Below are 17,513 nucleotides of genomic sequence, written 5' to 3'. Positions count from 1 at the left end.
AAAAAAAAAAACTACTGATACTCATCAAAAAAGGGGGAGGGGCAATAATAGCAATGCAAATACTGGAACACAAAGAAAATAGGATCGAATTCTTAAATCCTGTTTCTTTGTTAATGACTGCTTTTTGTTCTGAGCACAATTTGAAGGAATAAAATCCTCCCTCATCAGGGTCAAAGTAGTTTCAGCTGGGGTATCTACAGTGCTTTAGTATTTTTAAGGTTAAAGAGCTCTTTAGTAAAACTGATGAGCCTTTCCCACAGACAAGCAAAAAATATAAGCACAATAGGCATTTCTGGAGCTCCATGGGCCACAAGAGGAGCTGAAACCACCCTCCTCTGAGGAATACAAAAGCTGTGCTTGATGACACATACTACCACCCAGGCAGGAGAGCCACCAAAGCCCCTGGAGAGGAGGGGACAGGGAAGGAAGGCATGGTGCACCTTTGATGCTACATGCTACCACCCAGGGAGGAGAGCCACCAAAGCCCCTGGAGAAGAGGCAAGGAAGGGGACAGAGAAGGCATGGTGCACCAGGCTGGTGTACAGGCTCGACACCAGCCTGCCTCTGTTCAGGAGTGCTAGAATTAACCATGAGGGAGAACCACCTCCTTCTCCTATATCATCTGTTGTTAACTTCATTAGTACCCTTATCCATTCAATACCACCAAATAATCTAATTAGATAATAGCTTTAGGGGGAGAAACTCTATCACTTCAAGATGTACTTTCAGTTATAATTATTGCTTTATCATTTTATAGATGTGACAAGAACTATGAGATAGCTTTTAAAATGCACCACTCTCAAAAATCACCAAAGACAAAATAAAATGAAAGGCTATTCATTATCAACATTAAAAACTACAAAATAGAAAATCTTACTTATTTATTTTTGCCCTTCCCGTCTCCTGCTCACTCCAGCCCATAGGTTTTTTTGTTTCCCATCACAGATGGTTGTGAGCCACCATGTGGTTGCTGGGAATTGAACTCAGGACCTCCGGAACAGCAATCAGTGCTCTTAACCACTGAGCCATCTCTCCAACCCTATTTAATTATTTTTAAATGAGGGTTTCATGGAATCCAGACTGTTGCCAAGACCTTAAACTTCTGATCCTCCTACCTCATTACACTCGGCTCATGTGACTTTGGGACCCTGGGCACACAAGGTAAGCACTCTACCAACTCACTGAGTTATATCCCCAGCCTGAAAACCCTTCATTCTTAAGATTTTTTGAGAACATAACTTTAATGTGTAATACATTTTATAAAATAGAACCGCATTTAAAAAAGTAAAACCAGATATAAACATGCATTTCTTACAAACAGAAAAACCAAAATGTACCTGCCCAGGTAGCACTGCCAGAGGGGTTTGTTTTGAGAAGCCAATTCTGAATCCTTTGCCCCAAACATTTTTGCCAGTAGTTTAACAACCTGCAGGCGTTCTTCATTATCATTGCTCTATAAAAACAAAACGGGAACAACAACAATAAAAAGACAATTTCTTTAAACTTCCAAGTAAACACTCAGAACATGACCTATTCCTAGGATTTCCCAGACCCTTCTGAATCCAGAAGAGTAAAGTCTAACAAACAAGATAAAATGTTACAATAAATACTTTAATATCTCAAGTTATGCAGTACTGTGATGTGAAATTGTCTCCAGGTTCCTAGTAAATATTAAAAGGCCCTCCTACAATTCAGGTTAATTCGTACTCAGAATGTATTTAAAAACCTGCTCAGGATTCCTGAAAAGATAGTTTTTAAGTCCAGACCCTAAAAGAAGCGAGAACTACGGTAGACAGCTCTATGTGTCCGTGTCCGCAGCATGAGTGAGTTTATGTAACAACATCAGACTCCTAGAAGAAGTTCAACAGTGTGAAAAGCAAGGAGTGTACAGCAAGCACAACCCTGCTCTTTTCCCTGTCTGACAGGCACCCTGAAGATGGAAACACTTTCAGTGTTGACTTTCTTACCACCAAATGACACAACGGTTAAATGAACAACCAACTCAAATGCTAGACTTCCAGACAGTGCAACTATCGGGCCTATCCAACAGAACCAAGTTCAAGGTGCCACAGATGTCACTATACAAATGTTTCTTAGGTTGGAAAGTAGTGCCTCAGGCTTGCAGTCTCTGAATATAACCTAACTGCGGGCAACTTGTTTCTTTGCTTCACAAATGAAAATTATGATGAGAGCCAGATGACTTATATTCTGTGCCTCCTAAATGTGCTGTGTGTGCTTCATGAGGGTACCTAGCTCCTTCTTAGGTCTCTGTGCTTCTTCAGAGGTCTTCCTTTAAGTACTGTCTGCATCCCATCTGATTCTCACCCCATCTAACCTGTAGTGGGTTGGCCTGAGGCTGCTTGTATTCTCCTGTTAATGTGATGCCAAGTGAACCTCCTCCCCATTTTAACTGGTCAATAAAAGGCTTCAGCCTGTGACTGGGCAGTGGAGGGGTGGGACTGGAGGCTCCAGAGGGAATGGCAGGTAGAGAGGGAGGAGAGGAAGAAGAGGGAGGGAGAGGAAGCTGCCCTGGACCAGAACCTTGAGGCCAGGAGAAACAAACAGCAGGTAACAAGGGCCCTTAGAGCTGGGGAATGAGTTAGTATAGTTCTAGACCGGCCCAATCCAGGCATATGGCTTACAATGAAAATGTCTGGGTTGTCTTTTATAGGGGTTTGAGAATTGTGAAATCCAGCAACACTGGTCTCTTAAGAGAGCTGAATTCTTCCCTCTTCCTCTCACACTACACATGAAGTTGGCTGAAAGCACGGATGATAGTTTGCTTTCTTTTTTTTTTTTTTTTTGGTTTTTCAAGACAGGGTTTCTCTGTGTAGCCCTCACTGTCCTAGAACTCACTTTGTAGACCAGGTTGGCTTCAAATTCAAAAAATCCACCTGCCTCTGCCTCCCAAGTGCTGGGATTAAAGGTGTGCACCACCACTGCCCAGCTAGTTTACTATTTTTATATTCCTCATGGTGTGTAGGAAAATTCAATCAGGATTTACTAGAGGAAAAACAAATTAACTAACAAGTAATGTTAGAAATGTTGATTTGTTAGTGTACACACACACACACACACACACACACACACACACACACACACACCCTTCTAGCACCCTTCTAGCCTCAGCATTCAAAAAGCAGAGACAGGCAGATCTCTGTGTGTTTGAGGCCAGCCTGGTCTACAGAGTGAGTTCCAGGACAGCCAGGAATACACAGAGAAACCCTGTCTCGAAAAACAGAAGGGAGGGATGGAGAAAGGAGGAGGAAGGGAGGGAAAAAGGGAAGGAGGAAGGAAGGGAGGGAGGGAGGGAGGGAAGATAAATGTTGATTGTCTTGCCTCACCAAAATTACTAACCATATTTGAAAAAAGATAGGAAGGCCAGTTAATTAAAGGGCTCACTTAAGAAATACATGAAAAAAAAAAAAAGTACTCTACTAAAATAAGAATAAGTTACCCACTATTTAGTATGCTACCAATATAAACTATTTGTTTTATTTTGTTCTTTTCAAGTGATAGAAAAATTTTTTTATAAATAAGAAATGATATAAGAATGTCATCTACCTTTTCTGGATTCTTAACTGGAATCCATCAAAAACTAGTAATTATAACTAGCTGGTTTCAATCTTGTAATGATTTGGGGAAGAAATTATACTCCCCAATTCTTCAAATGAAACTCAATTTATACCATCATTTAATGTCAAAGGAATAGAGACACACTAAAAAAAAAAAATTAACAGATATTTCACTACTGAAAGGAAACTTAAAGCACAGACAGCTATGTAACACAAAAAGGGTAAAATATAACACAGTATAGGTGAGTTCTAAACTACTTTTAATGCCCAATTAAGAAGTCACAAAGACTGCTAGAAACTGCGCTTTGAAAATAGAAGCTAAATGCTCAGCTCACCCCAAGCACTGTCGGGAAGCATGCAGAGGATGGTGCCATCCTGCTGGTGATGCTCTAAGTGGGTCACTAAGGAGATGTCTGCCTTTACCTTAGTAGGTATCTCACCAAACACTAGAGACCCAGGAGACAGGCAGCAGCAACAAGCTCAAAATTCTTTCTCATGTTGGATTCAGTAAACCAACTTTAAGAATTAAAAATCAACAAGCAATGCTCTTCGTTGAATTTGTTAACACAGTTGTAATATTTTTACAATAGTTACCTTTAATTTAAACTCAAGCTGGGGCAGAACAGAAAGCAGCAAATGGCTGTCAATGTTGTAGAGTTCCAAGATCAAATCAAAGACATGCTCAGACAAATCACTGATAGATGTTTTCCCAAGCATCAGAACCTGGTTAAAAAACTGTTAAGAAGAAAATCTAACATTAAAAGAAATGCCATAGATAAGCTGTCAAGTTTTGATTATTATTTAATTAAAATTTTTCTTATTATAAATGAAGTCAAACAAGCAACACAGAAACATTTTCCATTTGGGAAAGCACTATCACCTAAAACATGGAATTCACTTTGCAGACAATGACACAGATAATCTATATTGATTCACTACAGATCAATATCAGCAAACACCCTTACCATCCAAATGTTTTATTTCTCCACCAAAATACTCAACTATACTCTGACTGATATTCTGGTGTCAACTCAAATGCTAAAATATGACTTCTGGGGCTATCTTCGAAGACGGTTTTAGAAAAGACTGGGAATCCACAGCAGTAGTGGGGATATTAGTGTCCATGGGGGAAAGCATCATGCAAATGCAGACCAGAGGTGAGCTCCTCCTTCGTTTCCGGAAACAAGGTGCCCTTCCTCCCCTGACCTTGGACATCACAACTCTAGGTTCTCCACCAGGCTCTGGGTACAGAGATTTGCACAAGCAACCCCCATCTGTGTTCTCCAGTCTTGGATGTGGACTGAGAGTTAAGCGATCAGGTTCCCTGACTCTCCAGCTTGCAGTCTATCATAGGACTTTGTCAGTCTCCATAATGGCATGAGCCAACGGGAGTAAATTTCCTCATAAACATGAATGCATACACATATGCATACTCTTACACATTATCAGTTCTTCTCTTAAGAACCCTGAGACGATGATTTAATCACCTCATTAGATAAATGTCTTAATGACAAGAGATCATATCTTGTTTACATTAGCATAAAGGAAATTATAACATTTAAAATAAAGCTTGTTTATACCTTTAGGGTATTGCTTAACTACGTTTCAACTGCAGTTTATATTTTTAATATAAAATGTTTTTCTAGTCCTTTTCACCTCCCTTTATACTATGATAAACGATGTGTACATTTACAAAGTTGGCAACAATAATTAAAATCCAACCAAGTGTGGGCAGTGGCTTTTAATTTCCACACCAGACCACTCATCATGTTACAACTCAAATGAGTAAGAATACCAGGGAAAATGACCAAGTTCCTTCCTACTTAAAATCTTTCAGAAATAGATCCAGGTATGGTGGTGCATGTCTTCAGTCCTAAAACTGTCTCTGAAGGAGACATTAGCAGAGGGAGGCAGATCTCCATGAGATCAAGGCCAGCCTGGCCCAGGAGCAAGTACCAGGCAAGAGAGGATACAGAGGAAAGCTCTGACTCAAAAAATTTTAAATAAATTTTTAAAAACGTCTTAAAATATATAAAATTAACCCAGAATATATATCACACATTCTTAGCAGCCTGCTATGTCTCCTTGGAGATAGATTTAAGGATTCAGGCAGGTGCTCTGACTGCCTGTGGAGGTTAATATGTAATTTGCTTCTCTTGTATTCCTAAAGGTACAAAGACTGAGACGCCACTCGTCCTTTGGCTTACTTCTAGCTCCTGGCTTTATAAATAGAGTATGAACACTGTGAACTACCTAGCCAAAACATGAGGACCTCTGAGGAAGAAAGGAGATGATGATCAAATCCCTGCAAGAAATTCCCTGTGGCGGCTTGAATAAGAATGGCCCCACAGGCCGTGTGTGTGTGTGTGTGTGTGTGTGTGTGTGTGTGTGCGTGTGCGTGTGCGTGTGCGTGTGTGTGTGTGTGTGTACATGAGCATGCACACACAAAGCCACCAAGGAAGGAAACCTTTTTGAGAGAATTAGAGAGATCAGGAAATGTGGCCTTGTAGGAGGAAGTGTGCCACTGGTGGTAGATGCTGAGGTTTCAAAAGCCCAAGCCAAGCCCAATGTATCCCTCCCTCTGCCTGCTGCCTGGGATGAAGAGGCTGCTCTCAGCCACTTCTCCAGCACCATGCTTGCTACTATGTTCCCACCATGCTAAGAATGAACTAAACCTCTGAAACTGTAAGCAAGCCCCCAATTAAATGTTTTTGGGGTTGTTTGTTTTTAAAATATAGGTTGCCTTGGCTAATGTCTCTTCAAAGAAATCTAATAGTGACTTAGACAATCCAGACAATGAAAACATTTTTTAAAAAGAACAAATTTTCCTTCTTTATTTATTGGTTTTCTAAAACAACTTGATTTTTTTTCCTAGTCATCAATTTTGTAGAAAAGAAATGTCAAGATATCAAGATGTTAAATTCTAGTTCAAGTTGAAATGTGTCTTTAAAATTTGTACTTATAAAACAATAGTAAGGAGACTGACTGGGGAGATGGCCCTGCGATTGAGAGCACGCTTGGCCCACAGGAAGTGGCACTGTTAGGAGGTGAGGCCTTGTTGGAGGAAGTCACTGTGGGGTGGCTTTGAGGTCTCATGCTCAAGCCCCATCCAGTGTGGCAGAGACACTACTTCTGGCTGACTGCAGAAGACAGTCTTCTCCTGGCTGCCCTCAAATCAAGATGTAGAACTCTCTGCTCCGCTAGGATCATGTCTGCCTGCACACTGCCATGCCTCCCACCATGTGTGTGTGCGTGCGTGTGCATGTGTGTGCGTGTGTGAATATGAGAGAGGAAATGAGGAAACAAGAGTGTAATCAGAGAGTCTAGGCTGAACTGCACTCACACACCATGAGAGCAGGAGACGATTTGGAGGGAATTTCTGGGAGGAGACAAAGGGTGAGCAGGACAAATGAAGTATAATGAGGGGTATTATTATGAAGAAGGCACAGAATGTATAAAAATGTTATAATTGAACCCATTATTTATCACAATAACTAAAAATGAATTTTTTAAAATCAAGAGAAACTGTAAAAGAAAAGATAAGAAGTTCACTGAACATCTCTGGAAAAATGGTGACCAAATGAGTGTGACACAGTGCCAGCACACAGTAGGCCTTTAATATATAATCTTTAAAAATGAATAAATAGATAACAATTATTCTTATACAAATAGAAAGCAAGACTTCCATAATATATTAGAATTTAATAGAAGCAACACGTAAGTTTGACTAAAATAAAATAGTCCCTTCTAAAAATACCAAAAAATGTCTGAAAATGGCTGAGTTACAAATCATAAACCCTTGCATCAGCATGAGAGCAGTGAGCAGTAAAAGTACCTGCAAGTCTAAATTAAACCCTAGTTAAACACAATTACAAAACCTTTTCAGTTAAGTAACACTTCTTTTCTTTTACCATCCCAGGAACTGCCCCAGTTTACATATGCAAAAACAAAGCCTCATTAAGATGAAGCAACATAAAGATTTTTTATTTGTCTCAACAAGGATCTTTTTAGTTCAACGTGGTAACTTGGAACTGTACTCTAATATGTGTTACTAAAAAGATCCAAACATTACTAAAAAGTAATAAATTTAAGAAATTTCTGAATTGTCACTACGTATCTTTTCTAAGTTCTCTTTTAGGAGATGTCTTGGAGACAGGGACAAGAGCAATTCCCAATGACTTCATTACTGACTCTCAAATAAAGCAAGGAATCCAAACAAAGGAAAACACAGCCATGGCCTGCAGTGCTGAGAGACAGGTCAGTGGGCAAGGTGCATGCTCCGCAACCGTGAGGAAGTAGGTGTGAATACCCAGCAGCCATAGGTTCTGTGACATGCACCTATAAAAGCAGTGATGGGGACGTAGCAATGGAAAAACCCTGACAGCTAAGTGGACAGCAGGCTCTCCCAACTGTCACTCTCCAGGACCTATAAGGTGCCTTTAAAATGAATAATTTTTAAGAGGGAGAGAGCTATTGAAGATGACACCCAACGTCAAGGCACTCTGCTTCCACATGTGCATACACCATGCACAGCATCCATATGGGTGGGCACAGACCATCTACGCATGAATACAATACACATGTACATTTTGTGTAGGTGCGCACAGGCAGGCAGGCAGACAGACATTGTGCAAGCACACAGAGACAGACAGACAGACAGACAGACAGACAGACAGACACACACACACACACACACACACACACACACACAATAGAAAGACTTTTAAGGATAAACGGAAAACGTACCAAAAATAAGTATGTAACTGAACATAGACTAGGGGTGATGTATAAGTCTACTGCCCTTTGCCCACCCCCAAATTCTAAAGAGGACAACAGAACTATGGGCATGTGAGAGAGAGATCATCTAGTTCTACAGGCAGGAGCAACAGGAAATTAATGTAACAGGGAGTGTTTTTACTTATTTATCTGAGATTGCTGAAAATTTACCTTGGGCCTTTTTCCTTACTGTTCACTGCCTTTCAAGCACATCTCCAAATTAAAGACTAGCATTGCCAACTTAAATCATACAGTCCCAGTAAACATCATTTTACTCGTTTTTCTTTCTTTAATTAGTCAAATATTTATTTTCCTAAATCTTAAGAAAGGGCATCGAAACATGGAGGTATTGGCTTAAATAAAGGACCCCAGCCAGGGCTCACCCAGTTTACTAGACCAGGAGTGGAAATCGTTACTCAGAAGCACTTGAAACGAGCAAGGCTGAGGTATAATTAGAAAGCCTAAGTGTGGGTCTGCATCCCTGGAGTGCCAATAAAACCAATAAAGTCAATAATAACAAATGCAATTCAACCAATTAATGTCAAGCAATGCCCATGAGTGAAAAACTGTGAACAAATTTTGGATCACATAGACAGCCCTGGGCTATTAAGGTAAGTCATAGCATTAATCCTCTGATTTTGAAAGTACACCATCAAAATAAGTTTTATTTTTCTGACGTGTCACATGCTAGAACTCTTTGAGATCAGAACCAAAGCAGGATTTCAATGGCTATCTTCTAGTGCATGTTACTTTTCATGGCATGTTTTTTAAAACTAGACCTTAAAACTTCTATGTAATACAAAAACTTCTCTTTTAATAAACTCTGGATTAGTAACATACATATAAATAGAAGGCTGCCTCACTTGTCCCAAGCAGACAGATTTACACCCTCCTAGCTGCTTGGAGGCAGATGAGAACAGAAGGCAAGTAGAAAGAACTGTTCCCCAGGTCCGGGGCTACCATTAACACTGAACTCTAGACTTGTGCTCCAAGGGGCAGTCACCATTCACATACAGCATGATATGGATGGTGCCACCTGCAGTGACACAGCTAAAGAACTGTGGAGAGAAAATAAAGCTTAATATAATTGACATGGCTAAGCAACCGTTTCTTCTAAAATAAATGCAAGACAGTCACTCATACATAGGGTGATATTTAAAAGGGTTCATGTCACTGCCAATCTCCCTCTTCCTCAGAAAAGGCCTACTTACAAAAATCTCTCTTGGGTATAACAATACATAAGCACTTCCATAACTGCAGTTATGCTTGCCTTTAATTTCTAGGTCCTAATATTGGTTCACACCATCCTACTGCACAAATCAATTTCATCTCCAAAAAGATGTAAATGACGTCTCTGAATAGTACAAAGTGCCATATATTTTATCTAATTACCTTTTAACTCAATTGATAACATTAGAAACTGTCTATTTTACTAATCAAAGGGGGGGGGGTGTTGTCTCTAGGAACCTGAAACAAATAAATAAAGGCACAGATAAAAGTTAGCCTTCTCAAAAATATTAAACAAAAGAAACTTTAAGAGAGGAGAATGGAAATCCAACTCTCACTGGATACACAGCAACAGAAACTTAAGCAGTGTGAGCCACTTGCTGAGATTTGCTTCCAACGGTCTTTAAATTCTCAACCTAATCCTTCTAAAACCAACGGTGACACTTACATTGGTGATATATGGCTCGATAGCTTGTGCAGTCCTCTTCAGCAAAGCCTTTGCCAGATCATATGCTTGCTTGTTTAAGTTCTGGAAGACACAAACATGGCATTTGTATTATATATATTTACATAAGTAGCCATGTTCGTTTGTCTGCAGAGGTGGGGATCACAGCCAGAGTTTCCTACTGTGAGCTTACTGGGCTCTACCACAGAATATAACCCCAGCCCTGTACTTCAACTTACGAAAAGCAAAATATTATTTGTATTTTAAAAGCTACTCTTGAGTAAATGGAATGAAAGACATATCCATAAAAGAAAGAAGAAGGGAAAGTGGCTTTTCTTAGAAAAATCAGGCCTATTAGATCATAAGATCTCTTCTCAGCAGAAATAACTACATTCCTTTCAGATCTCCTTCATAACAGACTGATCATACAGACATGGTTAAACAGTGTTTATCAGATAAGAGAAGCAGTATTTAGTCATTCTAATGTCATCCCAATTCAAACGATTCCGATGAAGGCAAACAGTCTGTTATGTCACCGTCCAGGAAACCAAAAGCACCAGAGGGCTGGCTGCACCTCGGAGTGACAGCTCAGGGATCAAAGCACTTACTAACCTTTCAGAAAGCCCAAGTTCCCAACACCCACATCAGTTAGCTCAGAACCCTTAACTTCAGCACCAGGGAAACTTGTGCTCTCTTCTAGTCTCTACACACACACACACACACACACACACACACACACACACACAACCTGTTTGTGACTTGGTTTCTATGGAGTCCACTTCAGAGTTAGATCTGTGCCTGTAATGTTTCTGTATAGTATGAATAATCTGAATTTATTTTTCGTATGGGTAGTCATCTACCTTAACACAACTGATACTCGATTATCTCCTAATGATTTGTAGCACATTCTAAGTTTCTAAAATAACTATGCATCCAATATAAACTCACCATTACTTTCAGATACTCTTTTGTCCATATTACCTAATTATAAATGAAAAACATGGAAGAAAAATCTTAACAGCAAGTCCCCACTTATTTATTCTTCTTCAAAATTATTTGGCTGTTATGAGCCATTTGATCCTTTGTGTGAATTTTAGATTCCATTTGTCAAATTTTCTGCTCTATTTGATTAGATTGTAGAGTCATCATGCCATTGTCTCAAATTATTAAGCCTTCTCTTGTGCTTTGTCAGCCAGCTACAATGGTTTGAAACAAAGGTAATGTATAAAGTGTAAGGGCACACGTTAACCTGCTAAGTTTATCTTAAGGGTTAAAGTTACAAATGAAAATTGGTTTTACCATATTTCTCAGTCTTAAATCTACCACATTTAGAGTCTTTTCTGATTTCTCTGGGTACTGTTGTATTTCTCTGAACATATCATTTGAAAATATTTTCAAGGCTTCTTATCTAATCTTTGAGGATATTAGTCCATCTTTGTGTATCTAAAAACAATGCCAATTTGGTTGTTAACAGTGTTACTTTATGCCACTCTGGAAGTGACTACTGTAAATTGTTTTACTCAAGTTGCAAGTCAGTTTTACAAAGGAAACCCCTGCATCTGTTCTTGTGCATTAGTTCTTGCAAGTTTCCCTCAGGAAGATGGTAGTTATATCTGTGACTCCCTCTCTTCTCATATGGTACTGAGTTGACACTCTCTCTCCCTTTCCTATACTTTGGAATTCGGATGATTATTCATTAGACTGTTTGCCCCCTTAAATAGTCAATGGAAGTCTTCTCAAGTCTGATTAGCTTGGGTTCTTTGATTGTTTAAACACTTTGTTGTTGCTGCTGCTGCTGCTGTCACTGCTGCCTACATATACTAAGTAGTTTCAAGATTAACTAATTTTTTATTGCTTAATGCATTGGGCAAGTGACAGTTTTCTGAGAATTAGTTTAGTCTAATTTCAAATGTATTCACAGAGACTATTATTCATGAAACTGTCCTTTAATGGTCTCATATTTCTTGTTCATTTTAACTATATATTGATATTACCCTTTCTTTGATTCGATTTGCTATAATTTTGCATATTTTTCAAATTACAAATTGAAGTTTTCAAGTAATGTCACTGTTTTCTTATATCATTCACATCTACTTGACTGATTTTATTTTGCTTTTATATTTTATTCTGATGTTTTATTACTTCTTGCACCAGAAAGTTATCGTTACAATTTATCAAATTAATGATGCTTGACATTAAGCTTGTAGTATTATGTTTCAAATACTTGGTATTTCTATAAACCCTTGGTCTGAACTTTAAATTGACATACATAGTGAATGTTTCATTCTCTTCCTAACTCATCAATTTGTGCTTTAGGCATTATATAGGAAAAGCCATGCCTTTACCCAATAAAGACTATATGAGGGCTCAAGGTAAAGGTCAATTGGTAGAGTGTATGCGCCTAACGTGAGAATGTCCAGGTTAGATCCCAGCACTATGTAACTGGGTATGGTAACACATACCTGTAATCCTAGAAGCACTCAAGAGGTAAAGACAAAATAATCAAAAACTCAAGGTTATCTTCAGTTACAAAATGAGTCTGAAGCCAGTCTGGAATACATGAGGTCCTGCCTCAAAAACCTACTATGTGTAATATCTTATGTGCATGTATGGACACACATGTTCTAGACAGGAAGGAGTAATATATACATGTGTATGTATATGCAAGAGGCGCACACAACCTAAGGGTATCACTTCTTAGACCCCAACCACCTTTCTTCTTCTTCTAGTTCTTCTCCGTTTTTTCCCTCAGCAGGCGGGGATAGCTGACCCATATGTCATCAACACCCCGGCACTACGACCACAAGTACACAATACTACAGGTGGCTTTTTTTAATGAGTTTGGGAGATCAAAATTGGATTGAAAACCAGTTTACCAACTAGCTATGACCCTGTCAAAAATTAATATAATTTAACTTTCTTGTTCTTTAGTTTGTAGCTGCCTGTAAAGCAGCCTTTCCATGGCTGCTTTTCTCAGCCTTTCCATGGCTGCTTTTCTCAGCCTTTCCATGGCTGCTTTTCTCAGCCTTTCTATGGCTGTATTTTAGGTGTTTCTCTTATCATCAACAAACTGGATTAATCTTCAACCCAATGTGACAACCTATGTGATGGGGTAAACTCAAGTCATTTACATTACTGCCAATCTTCTCTTAAAATTTGAAGAATACACTTCAGTCCAGTCAACTAACCACATCTCACTCCTAAGAGGCTTCTCTCCTAATTGTCATTTTATATGTCCAGTTCTTGTGAGTTTTCAACTATTATTTTCATTCTATTTTATTTATCTGGAGAATGTGTAGTGCGTGTGAATATACATATGCCATTGCAAACATGTGATAGTCAAAGGACAATTTCCAGCAATGGTTTTTCCAGTAATGGTTCTCTCCTGTGGGCCCCAGGGGTCATACTCCAGGTCACCAGGCTTTTATACTGAGTGTCTTCAGCGGTCTTAACTCTTACTTTGATGCCCTTAATTAATTTAAAATACACTGTATCTTCAATCCACTTAAACTTTGTTTAAGTATGTTATTCAGTTCAAAAGTGTTCACTAAAGTATAAAGAACTACAATTTTACAAATGACTGAAAGGAGAAAGTGCCCCTCCCCCCCAAACTATTCCCTTTAAGCTAAGCAGACTAAGGATTAAATTGTCAGGGACTAATGAGAAGGCTCATCTCAGAGATGTCAGATCTCTGCATTCTTGTTCTTACAAGTGTCTGTGCAGTGGGCCAAGAAAAACAGGCCTCAGGAAGTACCATTTGTGTATAGTCTTACTTAAGTGGTGCTAGGAATTAAACTTGGATCTCACACATGCTAGGCAAACTGAGCTACCACAGAACTACACTCTATAGCCCAAAAAGTGCTTATTTATTTTTCCTTACAAATGGACTTTTTCATGATACTGGTCCTCCTACCAAACCACAGACAGCTAAAGGCTTGAGACAAAAGGCCAAGCTCCCTGGTGGGTCGCCTCAGAGTGTGCCCCTTATCAGAATTTACAGTTGTTTCAAATGATAATGTAACAGGAATCCTAACAATGTGGGCCCTAGTGACAAAGGAGGTGCTCTGCACCTCAGGAAGGGGTACAATGTGTGTGGGGAGTATACATTATATTCCCATGGGGACTAGTCTCTACACTACTTCCTGCCTACCCTCTCACGGTGGTTATCAGTGACGGTAATAGCGGAAAAATTTAAACAAATAGTTTATACTGGTACTTTTATGTTCCCCTCTTGAAACTCAAGCCTTCTCAATCATTCAACTGTCATTCCAACTGCTAACCAGATTCGGATTTTCAAAAGTCAATACATACATACATATACAGGGAAATGCACACACTTCAGGTAGAATCACTCGTCACTAACCTCTTTGACTCTATATTATCCCAACTTTTCGGCTAAGGTCCCAACTGGATCTATGTGGCAACACATAAACTATATAGCAGTATCTAAGCAGCTATTAACCTACTCCTGTATAAAGTGGGGGTTTCAGGACCAGAAAAATGAGAATATGACCTCTCCAAGATATGGCTGAGGGGAAAGTTTTTACTGTAGATACTTGGGAGGCATAGCCAGAGGCATCTGGATGAGTCCAGAGCAGGGAGAAAGTAGTATGCTGAACATGATCAGCAGAATGGACCAGGTCGTGCGGGGAGGGAGGAGGAAGCTAGGAGACAAAGGAGCACAAAGAGCACGTGGTCAACACGGTAAGGCTGGGTGAGAATGAGACACTTGGGGGGTGGGAGGCACTGTGAGAAGAACCAGGGTGCCAACTCACAGGGCCCAGAGAGCCTGGAGACTAGCATCCACTTTGGTATGCTAACAAGCACCACAGTCTTTAGTCCCAAGTTTCTTTTAGATCTGAGAACTGTAAGAAATGCACCCTATACAAAACTCACTGATCACAAATATTTTATCACACGAATTAGACCAATTCATTTTTCCTTCATTCAACTGTTGACTAAGAAATGTAAGGAGTTCTGTCATATCTTAAACAACTATCTTAATATTCAATCAGTAAAGTCTACAAAACTAAGATTAAAGCAGTATAAATTCTATTTATAACATAAAAATAAATTCTTAATTAAATAGGGTCTAGACACATTTCACATACCTTATGGGCAGGTACCAGATTTACTAAAACTGTATCTAAGAGTTCCTGAGATACCGTGTCACCTTCACAAATGATAGAGCTCATGAGGTCCACCATGTGCATATGAACTTTCTGATTGTGGCCATTGCTGTAACCCAAAACAGTTATTTTATTTCAACTGAGATAGATACGATAGTAGTAAACATTGTACTTTATGAAAGTGGTGAGATAAATCTATACTACTTTCAAGCTTCTTTCTCTCTGGTCTTACAGTAATAAAAATGTATTTTTAAACTATATTACTAAATTACTTTCCCCTAATTTTAGCCATTCTTACCACCAAAGTAATTAAATGAAATGCAATCTTAGTTTTATCTTAAATTTTAAAATTCTATTAAATTTTATAGATATACAAAAATTTCCAACAACACAATATTAAAAAGTCAAAATAAGCTGGATGTGATGGTGCATGCCATTGACCTCAGCAACTGGGAAGCAGAAGCAGGCTGGTCTCTGTGAGTCTGAGGCCAGCCTGGTTTGCGGAGAGTTCTAGCACAGCCAGAGCTCATGGGGAGACCATCTCAATGACAACAAAAAGTTAACATAGTACGTAATCAGAAAGAATATAATCCAAAAACTTACTCTAATTTGTTCTTCTAATAAATACATAATAATAAATTCTATTCATTTAGAACTATATAGGGAATAATTATAAGTTAATTTATAATCTTAAGGCAATATTTATAACAAGTTTATGTGGATTCACAGTAAACAGAAAAGCTTTACAATTAAAAAGAAATGTTACTTATTTAAAAATCAACTTACTTTATAACTGAGAATAATGTTCGGTAAAGTTGAGTAAAGATTTCATTGCTATCTTCTAACTCAAAACATATGTTATATGATTTAACCCATGCAATGTTCTAAAAGAAATAAGTAAAGTAGGGAAAAGGTAAATATATTAGTTGCTAAAAGTATATAAGAACAAAAAAGAAATCAACTCAAGTAATAATGTATTGCTTACCTCAAGTAAATAAAAATACCTATTGAATTGAGGGCTCTTTGTATCTTCTAGTCCCTTTAACTGCCTTGTTATAAACATAAATATATCCTTTAAAAAATAAAACAAAGTTTTGCTTAGATTGTGAATCCTAAAAGGAAAAATATATTACACTGGTAGGACTAGCTACAGCTTATTCACCAACTTTGTAAACATAGAAGAAAAATTAAAAAGAATGAAAGAAGGGCTGAGTTTTTTTACAGTACAACTTTATATAAAGATCCTGATTAGCCAGGCACACACCTTTAATCCCAGCACTTGGGAGGCAGAGGCAGATCTCTGCTGAGTTGAAGCCAACCTGGTCTACAGAGTGAGTTCCAGGACAGCCAAGGCTACACAGAGAAACCCTGTCTCAAAAAACAACAACAAAAAGATGCTTTTATCTTACAAATTAATAGAATGCATGAAAAACATGACACACATTATTATTCTTTAAAGGAAAACATAGATTCATGCATACATACATGAAGGGGGAGCGAATAGTATCAATGTACAGAAAAAATGTTCATCATCCAACAAATTAAATAAACAAGCTTAAAAAGTGAGTCAAATAAAATCCATGCCATTATTTGAATAAAGGAGTTGCAGTAACTAAGAGCTGAGAACTCCCTTGAAAGAGCACAACACATGAAGCAATACAACGATTATGCAGAAAAAAAATTTTTTTTGAGAAACATAAAATCCCAAAACAAAATTACCAAGTAATAACTCAGTACATCAGAAGCTTAGCCATTTGAGAAAGAGAAATGGAAGTCAGTCTGCCTGGTTTCTTAGCCGTCGGTATACGGCAGAAACTTCCTTCCCTGGATCATTTCTCAAGGTAGCTCTAGCTCTCATTTTAGTTTTTTTGTTTAGTTTTGTTTTATTTTTTTAATATTTCCCTTTGTGCTTACCTGGGTCTTTAAAGACAGTCAAAAAAAAAAAAAAACATAACAGCCAAACTTTCCTGGGTTTCAAATGTTTTTGAAAATTGTAAAAACTAATTCCCCAAAGATATTTTATTACCAATAAGAAAAATATTCTTTGATAAGCAAAATAATGTACACTTTAAAAAGCAAAAATATCATATGCAAATGAATTACTTCAATCAGTAATATTTTAAGTGCTATAAAAAGTACATCCTTGGGGCTAGAGAGATGGCTTAATGCACTTCCAGAGAACCCAGATTCAATTCCCAGCACCTACATGGCAGCTCACAACTGTCTGTAATTCCAGTCCTAGGGGAATCAACCCTCTTACACAGCCACACATGCAGGCAAAATTTTAATACACATAAAATAAAAACAAATAGGGCTGAAGAGATGGCTCAGCAGTTAAGAGCACTAACTGTTCTTCCTGAG

The 17,513-nt window shown here is 38.4% G+C and overlaps 1 protein-coding gene across 4 annotated transcripts in view; it reads right to left on the bottom strand.

Annotated features, from left to right (window-relative positions):
• The window catches only part of Pds5b (PDS5 cohesin associated factor B), a 128,195-nt gene that overhangs the window by 67,436 nt on the left and 43,246 nt on the right, over window positions 1–17,513 (bottom strand). For all 4 annotated transcript variants that reach the window (XM_029533530.1, XM_029533527.1, XM_029533528.1 and 1 more), the window contains 6 exons: window positions 16,138–16,224; window positions 15,939–16,036; window positions 15,135–15,261; window positions 10,027–10,107; window positions 4,170–4,310; window positions 1,338–1,453 (listed from right to left, as the gene is read on the bottom strand). In XM_029533530.1, coding sequence (XP_029389390.1) covers window positions 1,338–1,453; window positions 4,170–4,310; window positions 10,027–10,107; window positions 15,135–15,261; window positions 15,939–16,036; window positions 16,138–16,224 — 650 coding nt within the window. The remainder of the gene's footprint in view (window positions 1–1,337; window positions 1,454–4,169; window positions 4,311–10,026; window positions 10,108–15,134; window positions 15,262–15,938; window positions 16,037–16,137; window positions 16,225–17,513) is intronic.

The sequence above is a fragment of the Mus pahari genome, chromosome 23 (assembly GCF_900095145.1).
Source record: "Mus pahari chromosome 23, PAHARI_EIJ_v1.1, whole genome shotgun sequence".
NCBI lineage: Eukaryota > Metazoa > Chordata > Mammalia > Rodentia > Muridae > Mus > Mus pahari.
The sequence above is the reverse complement of the archived record's forward strand: the minus strand, read 5'-3'. Positions and strand labels throughout refer to the sequence as shown.